Source organism: Aquarana catesbeiana, linkage group LG05, assembly GCF_042186555.1.
Source record: "Aquarana catesbeiana isolate 2022-GZ linkage group LG05, ASM4218655v1, whole genome shotgun sequence".
NCBI lineage: Eukaryota > Metazoa > Chordata > Amphibia > Anura > Ranidae > Aquarana > Aquarana catesbeiana.
This window is the reverse complement of record NC_133328.1, coordinates 503,289,104-503,305,144: the sequence shown is the minus strand read 5'-3', so window position 1 is coordinate 503,305,144 and position 16,041 is coordinate 503,289,104. Positions and strand designations below refer to the sequence as shown.

Below are 16,041 nucleotides of genomic sequence, written 5' to 3'. Positions count from 1 at the left end.
TGGTTGTCTCCCAGTAGCTTGCAGATCTCAGTACTCCGTCTCCACCTGTTTGCAAAGCAAAGCAAAACACAGTGTTTTTTTGGTGATCCAAATTCACTATGATATTTTTTTGATGCCTCATTGGATGGGACTGTTTTCTTTCACCATTACCATATGTTTTGCACATTGGTTTATTTTTATATTTGTTTATTTGTTATGTATGATCACGGTATAAACCTCTTGCACTGTGGATTTTACATTACGCACTACGAGTATTAGCGCAACCTTTTATTTTTCCTATGTTTATTTACAATTGATGTTTTTGTTGGGATTGCTGCTCTATATATATAATTTTTGGTTTACAGCGCAGTTTTTTTCTATTTTTCCAGGAGGGTAAAAATGCTTATTTGGGTGATCCCACTCAGAATACTTAAGCTTTTCCAGCAATGAATGGACGGGAAAGGCAGGCTTTAGTGAACCCAAACAAGAAGTGGGCTTTTCAACTGACTCAGTTAAGGGTAGCTTAAATGTGGAGCGGACCATTTCAGTAAGAGATTGCACCAGCAATTTCTCAACTTGTGAAGCTGAAGAAGGTCCTTCCCACTTGATCCCTCGGAAGAGGAGTCATCAGTCTCTTCACGGTCCCCTGAGGGGGATTCATCTTCCCTCTCCCACTGTTCCTCTGTTTGAGGGTCTTGGGTGGTAGAAGAGGACCTAATGTGGTTTCTTCCATTCTGTGAAGATGCAATTAAAGTTGCTAATCTTTCCTCCAATCCAATCATGGCTGAGGAGAAAACCTCCTCAGTAATATAGACAGGGGCTGAAATGTCGGAAGCAGTTGCAACCCGACGACCCTGATGACTCACTCTGACCAGCCTCCCTAAGCCTTTCAGGGGGGATGGTGTTGCAGAGGCAGGGTCCTCAGAGCCTGAGGGCGATCCCTTTGAGCCCTTGTTTTTTGGGGTATTTGTACCTCCCCTTCTGACCATAGTGCTAAGCACAAATGCAGGGGTACTACCAAAAATGCCCCCATTGCTGAGCAAATAGTCCAGTAACTGCCGCTGCTATTAATGCCCAGCCGGATGCTAAGTAAACGTGCCTTGGGAATGCCTGTGTCATCAACACTCACATGCCCCCGTCTGCTCTGTGTCCCTTCATCAGCTGAATGCACCTGCAAAAGGTGCACCTTTAGCCTACACAGCCCCTGCATTGTAAACATTGAGGCACGTCAACGCCACGCTAAGCCCTGCCCCCCTTTCTCCGACTTCCCACCGTGCCCCCCCACTCTTTTCAAAAAAGATTGCTTTCCCGTGTGAGCGGGCCTCTGATCCGACCAGATCGGCATGTGGGCGGGTGAGGTGGAGGAGAGGAGGAGAGCTGATGGAAGAGAACCGTCCCGCTATGGTGGTGGCAGTGGGAGCAGCGCGGCATACCGCTGACTGGTCCATGCTTCCTCGACCTCCTTGAGAGAGAAGAAATACTCCTGCCCAGGTGGGGGATGTTTAAAAGAAAAGCCCCCCTTCCAACATCTTACCTGAGGCTTGGGACTGGAGGAAGTGTGCAGCTTGTACTGACACAGAGGGAGACTGACAAGCATGGAACAGGTACGTACTCTTGACAGCCCCTGGTGGCGACTTTAGGCATGACAACATTTACTTAAAGGAGAAAACCTATAAGAATTAGAAAATTCCTTAGGAATCTCCACTTGCCTTACTTATCCTGCTGCAGGGTTCTGTGGTAAACCAGACAGACCCAATCTTCACCACGCACGGTGGGCTCCATTAAAAACCTTCAAGGACCAGGGCCCCTTTTTATCGGGGGTTCCACACCCTTGAACCCGTAAAGCACCCCGCTAGGAAATATGGCTGAAAAAACCAAAGCACTGGATCCCGGGGTCCAGCTCTCTAAAAAGAGAAGCGTTACAGGCTAAACCTTGTTTCTTCCAATGCAAGGCCTGGGTACCATTCAATCTGGCCTAAAAAGATACTTTAAATGGATCCGGCTGCATGGCCCCAGCAAGGATTACTCCAGTGGAGCTCAGCACAGCACATCTTTACTTTTGACTAACATCTAAGACACAAAAAACTGAGGTGCTCCCGGTAAGGGGAGGGGTTATATAGGGAGTTAAACTTCCTGTCTAGGGTGTGCCAATGTCCATTACCTAAAGGTGCCTATATAACCCATACAGTAATTATGGGTTATATAGACAAAAAGACAAAATTGGCAAAGTAACATGGAGGAAAGCTGGTCATATAGGGGTTAAAGGTCCTCAATGCCAAGGTCTGATCAGTTCAAGCAACCATCGCCAGCATCTGCATTACATGGTGCAGGAAATCTAGGGGCAAGAGCAGACTTGGAGACCTTTCCAACAGAGCATCCACTGGGTTACTGGGTCTTGAGGATGAACCACTGGCCAGAACTTCCTCAAAATGCAATTGAGCTGCTGGCCTGTCCTGCATGCAGCGTGCTTTCTAAACACACATTCAGTGCTGCTGGAGGGTTTGTAACGGATCAAAGAGTGTGCTTTTTCACAGACTCCGTTGATAGGCTCACATTCATAAAAATTAATCAGTCTTGGATCAGCAGCTATCAAGCACCTGATGCTGATGTAACTGATCAAATTTGCTAGGAATGTGGGATCCCTTGAAGACTGCCTATGCTGACTATCCTATTCATCCTCAATCTTGATGATGCTAGCTTCCAGCAATATTTTTGGTTTAGGGCACCACCACCACAACCCAAGGCCCAATTTCTCTGCCCCTGTTTAACAGGGGCATGTAATTACAATTTTTGATCTGATATTTCACAGCAGAGCCCGTTCCTGTGCCCAACAAGAGTATCTGTGAGGGGTTACAATGTTGTGGCACCACCCCCACCATCCAAGGCCCAAATTTTCTGCCCCTGTTAAGCAGGGGCATGTAATTACAATTTTTGATATAATATTTCAATGCAGGGCCTGTTTCTGTGCCAAATAAGAGTAACTGTGAGGGCTTACAGTGTTCTGGTACCACCACCACCACCAAAGGCCCAATTTTTCTCAACAAGAGTATCTGTGAGGGGTTACAGTGTTGTGGCACCACCACCCCAAAGGCCCAATTTGTCTGCCCCTGTTCAACAGGGGCATGCAATTACAATTCTTGATATAATATTTCACAGCACGGCCCATTCCTGCACCCACCAAGAGTAACTGTGAGGGCTTACAGTGTTCTGGTACCACCAGCACCTAAGGCCCAATTTATTGCAGAGTACACATACGGCAGGCCATATAGTATATATACTGCTGTTCAGAGTATATAGTGCCTAGGGGCCCCCACGCCATTTTTTAAAAAATTTGGGTGCGGGATTCCCCTTAATATCCATACCAGACCCAAAGGGCCTGGTAATGGACTGGGGGGGGAGCATGCTGTTTTTTCAATGCTTTTCATCTATATTGCCGGGACCCAACAATATATTACAGCCGCGAGTAGTTTTAAATGACATTTTTTCCTTTAGAAATGTAATTTTGCTGTGGTATTGTTCTAAACACGGGAAAATGCGTTACTTTACAGACATACTAAGGACCCCCCCCCCAGGCACAATATTTAAAGGAATATTTCATTTTTATTGTTTCACTTTAAGCATTATTAAAATCACTGCTCCAGAAAAAAACGACAGTTTTTAAAACTTTTTTTTGCATTGATACATGTCCCTTGGGGCAGGACCCAGGTCCCCAAACACTTTTTATGGCAATAACTTGCATATAAGCCTTTAAAATTAGCACTTTTGATTTTTCACGTTCGTGTCCCATAGACTAACGGTGTTCGAACAAATTTTTTGCCTGTTCGCATGTTCTGCTGCAAACTGAACTGGGGGGTGTTCGGCTAATCCCTATTCTCCAACAAAAGCCTACATGCATGTGTAATAGGGTACAGTTAACTAGTCTGCCACTAGGCGGCTCCATCCTGGAATAGTGTATTTAGGTGCTAGGTCTCTTTTAGCTAGAGCCCTCCGGTAGTGATGTCACGAGTGAGTCAGTGGGCAAATATATGCCAGGTTGGGAAGAAACTAATGGAATTGGGGAATGGGAGCCAGGTACCCCACCAGCATGCAAATGTAGTCAGTTAAGTGGAGGCCCTGGACAGGGCTGGAAGACAGAGAGAGATAGTCCTGCACTCAGAAGAGCTGACTGTAGTCATCCTATCTCTTATGGTGGTGGAGGCTAGTGCTGGTTGCAAAAGGCCTTTTAGCCCAAGCCAAGTGTTCTCTAAAATGAGTCTATCCCCCTGAAGGACCTGGGAGAAGTGTACTGAAGCCAGAGGTGTAAATGCAGAGATCCGGTCTCAAGGACTACAGGTAAGGAGTTATGAGCTGGATGTAGATAGCCTAAGGCAGCCAAAGCCCTCTGAGTGAGTACTAATGACCCTGGGAGGGATAAAGACTGTGTAAAGGGAAGATGGCTTAAGGGTGAATCGTTATATGCTGCTGTCACATGAGGCTGCTGCAGATCGTCCACGCTATGTGATTGCCAAAGTACTGTCAAGTGACCCGAGATAGGATGCCATGTGACTGTAAATGCCATATTTTGAAGTAACATCAATAAAGTTCAGCAACTATACTTCTTTTGGGTAGACATTCTTTTCTTCAGAATATAAAGACTAATGACCAGCATAGGCATGCACACAGTGTGTGCCAGATGTGTCTAGGCACACTCTTATCACCTAGTGCGCATTAGCATTATCGCTCTGTGTAGCAGCTGGGGAATAGGAAAGATCTTACCAGCTCTGCCATTAGAGAAATGCTTACTCACTTCTCTTTCACTGTGCCAGCAGGGAGAGCAATGTGCCAGCGCAATATATGTAGACACACACACACGCGTATGTGTGTTTGAGCTTTGGGGTGTACACCCTAATGCAATAGGCTGTGCACACCTATGACAACCAGGGATGTCGTGGGAAGGCCTGTGGCAAGGAGTTGGGCACAATATGGTGGAGGTTTAGGGCTTAAAGCAGGGTTTTTGTTCTAAGAAGAAGCAGGGCAGGGACTTGTACCTGTGGGCTTCAAATATTGGCCAAGCAAAAGCCCCCTTACATACACTCACCCCCTTACCTGGATTTCTCCAGGCAGTTTCTGCCATGGGTCTATCAGCTGCAGCTAAATAGCGAGTAGATTCCCACACAGGTAACTGAGGAGCAGCAAAAGAAGTGAGCTTTCTTGTTTGTCCATCAGCTCTGCTTTTTGAGACACTACTGCTGTCTGTCCTCTAATAGCTGGCGCATGCATGCCACTCCAGCACAGCCCCTCTCCCCACACACATACACAATGCTCCACTATTCAGAAATTGTTTTCACTAACCAATGCACCCATGAACTCTCCAGCCCTACATATTTGCATACTTGTTTCAGGTAAGGGATGCAAAGAATTGGAGTAAGAGGATAAAAATAACAGCCAGATAACTAGCATTTCTATAATATGAAGTAGCAATGACAGCTTTCATGTCTCTCTCAGAATGTTTTTTTTTTTAACAAACACCTTACTAGTACATTTCCAAACACCCAGCAGCGATGATATTGTTTTATTCATATACAGGCATTAACATACCTCTTTGTTCTTTGGATATCTTTGATATAACAACTGGGATGTTATGTTCAGCTCCTCCCTAGATAAAAAAAAAACACATAAAAGAAAAAATATAATTTTTACATGTGGGAAATTAGCATTAAAGCCATTTTTAGTAAATAACATAATACCCACCATTGTAAAGTTTTGACATTAAGCAATATTGCTTATCCTAGTATGCATACACAAGTATAGTCCTATCCTACCAGTCAGCTGTATGTGAACTGCTGTGACCTGCGTTCCTATGCATACATCAGAGCACCATCGTACCTTATCCATGTTTGAAATGTTCAAATCTGACATTAATGCCCACAGAGCTTTGCTTCAGTTATCGTCAAGTGTACAGACACTCAGTGACAGGTAAGATACAAACCTTGCCAGAAAAGACAAACGCGGTAAGGGGATTGCACAGCTTATAGACCACAAAGAGGAAAGAAAACTTGTAGAAAACGGTATTAAAAATATTTATTGAAAAGTAAAAGACTACCAACCATTAAAAGAATATTAACGAGCATCTATGGTTAAAATGTAAAAATATATAAATACATTTTTACATTGTATTTTAATTATTTCTAGCCTACGCCAATTAATCTGAACAGCCTTGAAGTTTACAAACTTACTTTGTGAAGATCCCCACACATGGGCGTAGCATAAGGGGTCGCAGGGGTCACAATTGCAACCCCGCACCCTGCTTCAGAGGGGCCCATGCAGTCTCCCTCTCACATTAAGGTTTATATCACTGTGCTTATGTGGGCGGTGGAGTTACATGAGGGGTACATGATGGGCCAGACCACTCCCCATCCCTGCCCCTCTTCTCCTCATCTCTCTCGCTCCAGGTGAATCCCTGCTAATGTCACCTTGCTCTTCTCTTATTGCCCACCACCTGTCCTCACTGATGGTGGGGCCCAGCTGGGAGTTCGTCACGTGGTGAGAGCGGAGCATGGGGGGATGAGGAGGGACAGTCCAGGACACTGACAGGGCTGGGGGTTTCTGCACATTGCGGGGATTGAGCAGGGCTGAAACTAGGGGGGGCATGTACCCTGGTGCTACATGTTGGGTGCCGCCGCTACCAGGAGCAGTGACAGCGGCTCCACTACTCCTGTCAACCCAGAGCCAGAAGTGAGGAGGAGAGAGATGGGAGGAGACCGCTGTGCATAGTCGCCAACTGTCCCACTTGTTAGCTGTGTTGAGCTCCATCCCAGGAACTGAACGAGTCTCCCCAACAGTAATCCAAATCCTGTGCATTACAGCCGCCAGCTTCTTTCCCCCTCTGTGCTTGCAATGAGAGCTCTGCGTGGGCAGTTCAGCTACTTTGGGGAGGGGCGGGGCATCCCTGCCAGAGAGAGAGACACGAGCTGCCTGCATAGAGGGATAAGCAGAGCGGCTGTCTGGAGCACAATGTTGTGCAGAAGAATCCAGCGGTAACTGACATCTCTACACACTACAGGTCTAATTTTAAATTAGAATTGAAAAGTTTTATTTTGATTTCTTATCAACATTTAAGTGGTTGTAAATGGTGGTGCAGTAATGAATGTAGAGCATGATTAAAGCCATGATTATCATTGTCACTGGGACATTAGGTTGCTATTAGAGATGTAATACTGTCATTATAATGTGTAGGAAGAAATGGAAACTTGCTAAAGTGACCATTTTTCACTGTAAAAGAAAGCTTCTCTACACAGTATGAAGGCATGTGCATGGGGTGTGCCTGGGCACACCCTAATCTAGGGCTAATCTGGGGCTCGGCAACCCATTGGAACCTGGAAAGGAGGGGTGATGGGGGCAGTATTTAGTGGAACTGACGGGCTGTATTTTCCTCCTGCAGCAATGCAAAGCCAAATTCTCCTGCTTTCCCTCCTGCTGGCAACCAGCTCCTGCATGAGAAAAATACAGTTCATTGGTTCCATGAAGGGGCCCCAACACTGACATAGTGTTAAGGGTCACAGGGGTCGCAAGGGCGATCTCGTCCATCCCATGCTCCAGGCAGGCTCATGGGGCCTCCCTGCCACATTAGGTTCTACACCTGGATGGGGGGGCAGCATATACAGGAACCAACCCCCTCCATTTTCCTCCTTCAGTTGCTGAAAGCTGGTGGGAGAGGAGGAGATGACTTTCAGCAGCTGTAGATGGAAAATGGGGGGGGGGGTCGGTTCCTATATATCCCAACCCTCCTATTCAAGTTACTTCTGCTGCCCAGGTCCTCTGTGACTCCCTCACCCCCACAGCGCTGCCGGCTTCCATTCCTCTCCCACAGGCTGCTGCAAGGAATGTTTTAGGATGGAGAGCGGGGAAGGGGCAGGTAAATATGTAATTTATTGACCCCTTCATTTTCTAAAGTAACACAGTGAGTGACCAGTACCGATCACTAACTCTGTTCATTCATACCTAAAGCATTATTTAAATAAATAATAAAAAAAATAGGATTTTTTAAAACAGCTTACCTGTAAAATCCTTTTCTTTCGAAGGACATCACGGGACACAGAGCCACAGTAATTACTGATGGGTTATATAGGTATCACTTATGATTGGACACTGGCACACCCTATCAGGAAGTTCAACCCCCTATATAATCCCTCCCCCTTGCAGCAATACCTCAGTTTTGCAGCCAAGCAATATAGTGTATTAGAAGAGGGGCGGGACCTCTGTGTCCCATGATGTCCTTCGAAAGAAAAGGATTTTACAGGTAAGCTGTTTTAAAAAATCCTATTTTCTTTCTCGAACATCACGGGACACAGAGCCACAGTAATTACTGATGGGATGTCCCAGAGCAATGCTACCTGAGGGGGGGAACCACGACCAAGTAGGGTGCAATCAGACCTGAGGACCCTGTACCGCTGCCTGCAGCACACTACCCCCAAAGGCGATATCCTCATGCCTTCTCACATCCACCTGATAGAATCTGGTGAATGTATGAACTGAAGACCAGGTTGCGGCCTTGCAGATTTGAGCCATAGAGGCCTGGTGATGCACTGCCCAAGAAGCACCAATAGCCCTTGTGGAATGTGCCCTGATCTGAAACGGAGGAATCTTCTGTTTCAAACCGTAAGCTTGAATGATCAACTGTCGAATCCATTTAGAAATGGTAGCTTTTGACGCTGCCTGTCCTCTATTGGGACCCTCTGGCAGCACAAACAAAACATCCGTCTTGCGGATCTGAGCAGTTGCCCCTAGATAGGCCTTAACTGCTCTTACTACATCCAACGAATGTAGAGATCTCTCTTCCGGAGAACAGGGATCTGGAAAAAAGGAAGGTAGAACAATGTCTTGGTTTAAATGAAAATCAGAAACCACCTTTGGTAAGGATGAGGGCGTAGTACCACTCTATGCTTGTGTATAATCAAATAAGGCTCCTTACAGGAAAGAGCTGCTAATTCTGATACTCTTCTAGCAGAAGAGATGGCCACCAGAAAAATTAATTTCCTTGTCAACAAGACCAAAGGAATCTGACTTATTGGTTCAAAAGGCTGTTTCTGTAACACAGCCAGGACCAAATTCAAGTCCCAGGGGTTTAGGGGCGCTTTAACCGGAGGATTAAGACGCATCACCCCCTGCATAAAGTTTCGGACCAAAGAATGTGGCCGCTGAAATAATACTGATAAAGCAGAGACCTGGCCCTTGATGGTACTCAAGGCCAGCTTCATCTCTAATCCTAATTGTAGAAAATCAAGAATTCTACCTATGACATCTTTCCTGGGATGCCAACCTCTGGATTCACACCAGGTTATATAGGCTTTCCAGACTCTATGATAAATCATCCTGGAAACTGGCTTCCTTGCATTAATCAAGGTAGATATGACAGGACCTGAGAGCCCACGACTCTTCAGAACGTGGGTCTCAATAGCCAAACCGTCAAATTTAGCGTTTGTAAGGCAGGATGGAACACTGGACCTTGAGATAACAGGTCTGGGCGTTCCGGTAGTGTCCACGGGGAACCTACTATCATCCTTACTATTTCTGCATACCAAGTCCTTCTGGGCCAAGCGGGGGCCACCAGAAGTACCGACTTCCTTTCCTGCCTGATCCTGCGAAGGAGTCGTGGTAATAGCAGAATAGGCGGGAATGCGTAAATCAGTGACAACCGATGCCACGGAATCACCAACGCATCCGTCCCGCATGCAAGAGGATCTTTTGTCCTTGCCACAAATCTGTCTATCTTTTTGTTGAATCGGGATGCAAAGAGATCTACATCTGGAACCCCCCATCTTTGGCATATGGCCCAAAAGACGTCGGGATGCAGAGACCATTCCCCTGGAAGTAACTGCTGGCGACTTAGATAGTCCGCCTGCCAATTCTCTATTCCCGGGATGAAAACTGCCGATATGCATGGCACATGCATCTCTGCCCAGACTAAGATCTGGTTCACCTCTTTTTGAGCAGCTCGGCTCCGGGTGCCTCCCTGATGATTGACATAAGCCACTGCCGTGACATTGTCGGACGGATCCTGACCGGACAACCCTGTAGCCTGATAGTCCAGGCCTTTAGAGCTAGATGTATCGCCCGGATCTCCAGAATGTTGATGGGTAAGGTCCTCTCTGTCTTGGACCATACCCCTTGGACCGCAGCCTGTTCCAGAACTGCTCCCCAACCTGACAGACTGGCATCTGTTGTTACCACCATCCAGGTAACCGGTAGAAAGGATTTCCCCTTCTGCAGGTTTTCGGGTATGAGCCACCAATTGAGGCTCTGACGCACCGCATGCGACAGGTGCATCGGAAAGTCTAATGCCTGAACCTTCTTGTTCCAGGTCGACAGAATACTGTGTTGCAGCATTCTTGAGTGAAACTGAGCATAGGGAACTGCTTCGAATGAAGACACCATCTTCCATAGTAGCCTCATACACAGGCGGACTGAGGGACCCTTCTTGGTCCTTACTGTCAGAATCAGCTCTCTCAAAGCAGTGATCTTTGCCTGGGGTAGAAATATTTTCTCCTGGCTTGTATCTATAATCAGACCTAAATACTTCAGTCTTCTTACAGGTTTTAGGAAAGACTTTTCTAAGTTGAGGATCCAACCCAGGTGTTCTAGATACCTGACCGTGGTCCTCAAGTTTCCATTCAAAGAGGCTACCGACCGGTCTATCAAGAGCAGGTCGTCTAGGTATGCTATGACAGCTATACCCTGAGCCCTTAATCTGGCCAGAGGAGGAGCCAAGATCTTTGTGAACACTCGAGGTGCAGTGGCTATCCCGAAAGGCAGAGCCACAAACTGGAAATGGTGCCCTCCTACCTCGAAGCGCAGAAACTTCTGATGAGCATGAAAAATGGGCACATGCAGATATGCATCTCTGATGTCTATTGATGCCAGAAATTCTCCTCCCTGCAGGGTGGGAACTACTGTTCGAATTGATTCCATGCGGAAGGATTGAATCCTTAGGAATCGGTTCAGATCCCTTAAGTCCAGAATGGGCCTGACATCCCCATTTGGCTTTTGGACCGTAAAAAGGTTGGAATAGAAGCCCAATCCCTGGTCCTTTGAGGGAACTATCATAATGACCTCCTGCGACAAAAGTCGCTCTAATGCTAGAAGGAGCGACTGCTTCTTCTCTGGGTCTCTGGGAACATTTGATCTGAGGAACCGAGGAGAGGGGAATTCCTGAAACTCCAGCTTGTACCCTAAGGTTACCGTGGAGATTACCCATCTGTCCTGGAAGTCCTCCTGCCAGAGCTCTGAGAACTGTCGCAGTCTTCCCCCCACTCGAGTGAGCGGGGGCGCCCCCTCATGCAGAGGTCTTAGTGTTTTGCCTAGTAGGCTTCTTTCCCCAGGACTTCTTTTGTCCCTGGGGTTGACTCTTGTCTCTGGAACCCGATGGAGGCGGCCGTCGAGACTGCCTGGAGGCTAAAGCCCCCGGTGCTGGGGAAAGAGTCCGTTTGAAAGAGGGACGCTTACTCTTCTTCTTGACAGGTAAGAGAGTGCTTTTCCCACAAGAGATTCTCTTGATATAGTTATCCAAGTCCTCTCCAAACAACCTTGCACCACGAAATGGAAACCCAGCCAGTAGCTTCTTACATGGTGCTTCGGCTGACCAATTTTTCAACCATAGGATTCTACGTATATGCACCAACCCCAGTGAAAGACGGGAGGTTTGCACAATAGAATCTCTAATGGCATCAACCACAAAGCATAAGGCCGCTGGAAGGTTAGCAAACCCCTGGGCCTGCTGTTCAGGTAATACTTTGATGACCTGATTAACATGGTCTCTTAAGTATTGACAGACTCCAATCGCTGCTACTGCAGGTTGGGCCACTGATCCTGCTAAGGAGAAAACATCCTTCAATAGGGATTCCATCCTTTTAGCTACAGGATCCCTGAGCATCTGAGCATTGTCTACAGGACAAGTCAGGCTATTATTTACGGAGGAAATGGCGGCATCAATAGCCGGTATTCCCCACATTTTAATAAACTTTTCTTCCATCGGATAAAGTGTTGAAAACTTTCTCGGCGGAAAAAAACGTTTGTCTGGGTGATCCCACTCAGAATAAATGAGCTTTTCAAGTAAAGTATGAACAGGAAAAGCATGTGCTGCTTGGAAAGGTTTCAGTGACCCCAAAGCAGAAGAGGATTCTTTAGCAGTTTCAGGTATGGGCAACTTAAATGTGGAGCGGACCAATCCAGTGAGGATCTGCACTAAGACTTTCTCCTCTTGGGAAGTCGCAGAGGGTCCCTCTCCACCTGATTCCTCCGAAGAGGAATCATCCGTCCCATCCTGAACCTCTGAAAGGGATTCATCTCCTTTATCCCAGAGCTCCTCTGTCTGAGGGTCTTGGGGAACAGAGGAAAGCCTAGTGCGTTTTCTTCCACTGAGTGAAGACGTAATCACGGCCATTAATCTTTCCTCTAGACCATTAATGGTTGAGGAAAAAACCTCTTGTGTAATATATACAGGGGCTGAAGTGCCAGAAGCAGGTGTAACCCCTGACCCCCATGGCTCTCCCTGGCCTATCTTTAGGGGGGGAGGATGCTGCCGACAGGGGGCCCTCAGAACCGGAACGAGATCCCCTAGTGTCTCTGGTTCCTTCTACCCATAGTGCAAAGCAACAAGGTGTGAGGTATACAAATGAACACTGCCCACTGAGCGATGTAGTCTGACTAAAAGCCTTGCTACCCAATGCTCAGTCTGGTGTTACTTCAGTAAATGCTGCCTAGGAGAATGCCTGTGTCCCACCTTACATGCGACCGTCAGCTCTGTGTCTCTCAGAAGGCTGTGTGCACCTGTATAGAGTGCCTTTAATAGCCTGCAGCTGGCCTGAGTGGGAGTCTAAGCACCTGTGCTGATGTCCCGCCCCCTCCTCTACCGTCCCCCCCCTCGAGTTTTGAAAAAAACGAGCGCTTCCCGCGCTGCCGACTCTCCTGTCATGCTTCTGGAGAAAGGCTGGAGATGGGGGGGGGAAGGGAGAGAGGCTGGTAACAAGATCTGCCTAAACGGCTATCTTCAGAGATGGTGGCCATTAGGCCGCAGAGCCCGGGTGGTATAACCACTTTCTAGACCCCTGTGGCCCCTCTCTAGCCTGGGGGGAACATTCAAACATGAGAAATCCCCCTTTCCATCTTACCTGTTTGCAGCCTGCTTGAGACGCTGGGACATAATCAGTGATGAAAACACCTGAGACAGACAGTCAGCATGTACAGGTTAGTGCTCTTGGCAGCCCCCGGTGGTCACAATAGGCATAGCATGCATTTACCTTAAAGGAGAAAAGCCACTAGAATTCAAAAATTCTATGGAATCTCCTCTTACCTTATCCAGCCGCAGGGTGCTGTTTACACAGACCCAATCTTCACCTCTCACGGTGGGCTCCATTTGAAAAAACCGTCAGAGACTGGGGCCCCCTACGAATAGGGGGATCCAACAGTTCTGGGACCGTAAAGCACCTCGCCAGAAATTAGGAAGTTTAAAGCCATTTTCTGATCTGCGGGGTCCAGCTCTCTAAAAAGAGAAGCATTACGGGTAAAACCTCATTTCTTCGGACACGAGGCCCGGGTACCATTCAATTCGGCCATGAAAAGACACTTTGAATGGATCCGGTTCGCCTGGCTTGCCCCAGTATAGGATCTTAGGATATTCCCTTTGGAGCTCAGCACAGGACATCTTTACACGTCCATCACCTAAGACACTGGTGTAAAAACTGAGGTATCCCTGCAAGGGGGAGGGATTATATAGGGGGTTGAACTTCCTGATAGGGTGTGCCAGTGTCCAATCACCAGTGATACCTATATAACCCATCAGTAATTACTGTGGCTCTGTGTCCCGTGATGTTCGAGAAAGAAATAAAGTTGTAAAAAAAATAAAAATGAAAAAATACTCATTGACACTGTCCACACACCATCCACTGCCCTACTGACTGACACTATCCACTGCCTTACGGACTGACACTGTCCACTGCCTTTCTGACTGACAATGTCCACTGCCCTACTAACTGACACATTCCACTGCACTACTGACACTGTGTCCTGCCTTACTGACTGACACTATCCACTGCCTTACTGACTGAAACTGTCCACCGCCCTACTGACTGACACTGTCCACTGCCTTACTAACTGACACTGTCCACTGCCCTACTGACTGACACTGCCCACTGCCCTACTGACACTGTCCCCTGCCCTACTGACTGACACTGTCCACTGCCTTACTGACTGACATTGTTCACTGCCCTACTGACTGACATTGTTCACTGCCCTACTGACTGACACTGTCCACTGCCAAATGATTGACATTGCCAACTGCCTTATTGACTGACACTGTCCACTACCCTACTTACTGACACTGTCCACTGCCTTACTGACTGACACTGTCCACAGCCTTACTAACACTGTCCACTGCCCTACTGACACTGTCCACTGCCCTACTGACACTGTCCACTGCCCTACTGACTGACACATTCCACTGCTCTACTGACACTGTCTGCTGCTCTACTGACACTGTCCACTGCCCAACTGACTGACACTGTCCACTGCCCTACTGACTGACACTGTCTACTGCCCTACTTACTGACACTGTCCACTGTCCTACTTACGGACACTGTCGACTGCCCTACTTACTGACACTGTCGACTGCCCTACTTACTGACACTGTCGACTGCCTTACTGACTGACACTATCCACTGCCCTACTGACTGACAATGTCCACTGCCCTACTGACTGACACTGTTCACTGACCTATTGACTAACACTTCCCAGACCATCCACTGCCCTACTGACACAGTCCACTTCCCTACTGACTGACACTATCCACTGCCCTACTGATTGACACTGTCCACTGCCTTACTGACTGACACTGTCCACAGCCTTACTAACACTGCCCACTGCCCTACTGACACTGTCCACTGCCCTACTGACACTGTCCACTGCCCTACTGACACTGTCCACAGCCCTACTGACACTGTCCACAGCCCTACTGACTGACACATTCCACTGCTCTACTGACACTGTCCGCTGCCCTACTGACTGACACATTCCACTGCTCTACTGACACTGTCTGCTGCTCTACTGACACTGTCCACTGCCCTACTGACTGACACTGTCTACTGCCCTACTTACTGACACTGACCACTGTCCTACTTACAGACACTGTCGACTGCCCTACTTACTGACACTGTCGACTGCCCTATTTACTGACACTGTCGACTGCCTTACTGACTGACACTATCCACTGCCCTACTGACTGACAATGTCCACTGCCCTACTGACTGACACTGTTCACTGACCTATTGACTAACACTTCCCAGACCATCCACTGCCCTACTGACACAGTCCACTTCCCTACTGACTGACACTATCCACTGCCCTACTGATTGACACTGTCCACTGCCTTACTGACTGACACTGTCCACAGCCTTACTAACACTGCCCACTGCCCTACTGACACTGTCCACTGCCCTACTGACACTGTCCACTGCCCTACTGACACTGTCCACAGCCCTACTGACACTGTCCACAGCCCTACTGACTGACACATTCCACTGCTCTACTGACACTGTCCACTGCCCTACTGACACTGTCCACTGCCCTACTGACACTGTCCACTGCCCTACTGACTGACACATTCCACTGCTCTACTGACACTGTCTGCTGCTCTACTGACACTGTCCACTGCCCAACTGACTGACACTGTCCACTGCCCTACTGACTGACACTGTCTACTGCCCTACTTACTGACACTGTCCACTGTCCTACTTACGGACACTGTCGACTGCCCTACTTACTGACACTGTCGACTGCCCTACATACTGACACTGTCGACTGCCTTACTGACTGACACTATCCACTGCCCTACTGACTGACAATGTCCACTGCCCTACTGACTGACACTGTTCACTGACCTATTGACTAACACTTCCCAGACCATCCACTGCCCTACTGACACAGTCCACTTCCCTACTGACTGACACTATCCACTGCCCTACTGACTGACACTCTCCACTGCCCTGCTGACACAATCCACTGCCTTACTGACTGACACTGTCCACTGCCCTA

The 16,041-nt window shown here is 47.8% G+C and overlaps 1 protein-coding gene across 2 annotated transcripts in view; it reads right to left on the bottom strand.

Annotated features, from left to right (window-relative positions):
* Positions 1-16,041, bottom strand: part of SNTG1 (syntrophin gamma 1) — a 1,290,858-nt gene that overhangs the window by 266,940 nt on the left and 1,007,877 nt on the right. For both annotated transcript variants that reach the window (XM_073631576.1, XM_073631575.1), the window contains one exon: positions 5,557-5,614. In XM_073631576.1, coding sequence (XP_073487677.1) covers positions 5,557-5,614 — 58 coding nt within the window. The remainder of the gene's footprint in view (positions 1-5,556; positions 5,615-16,041) is intronic.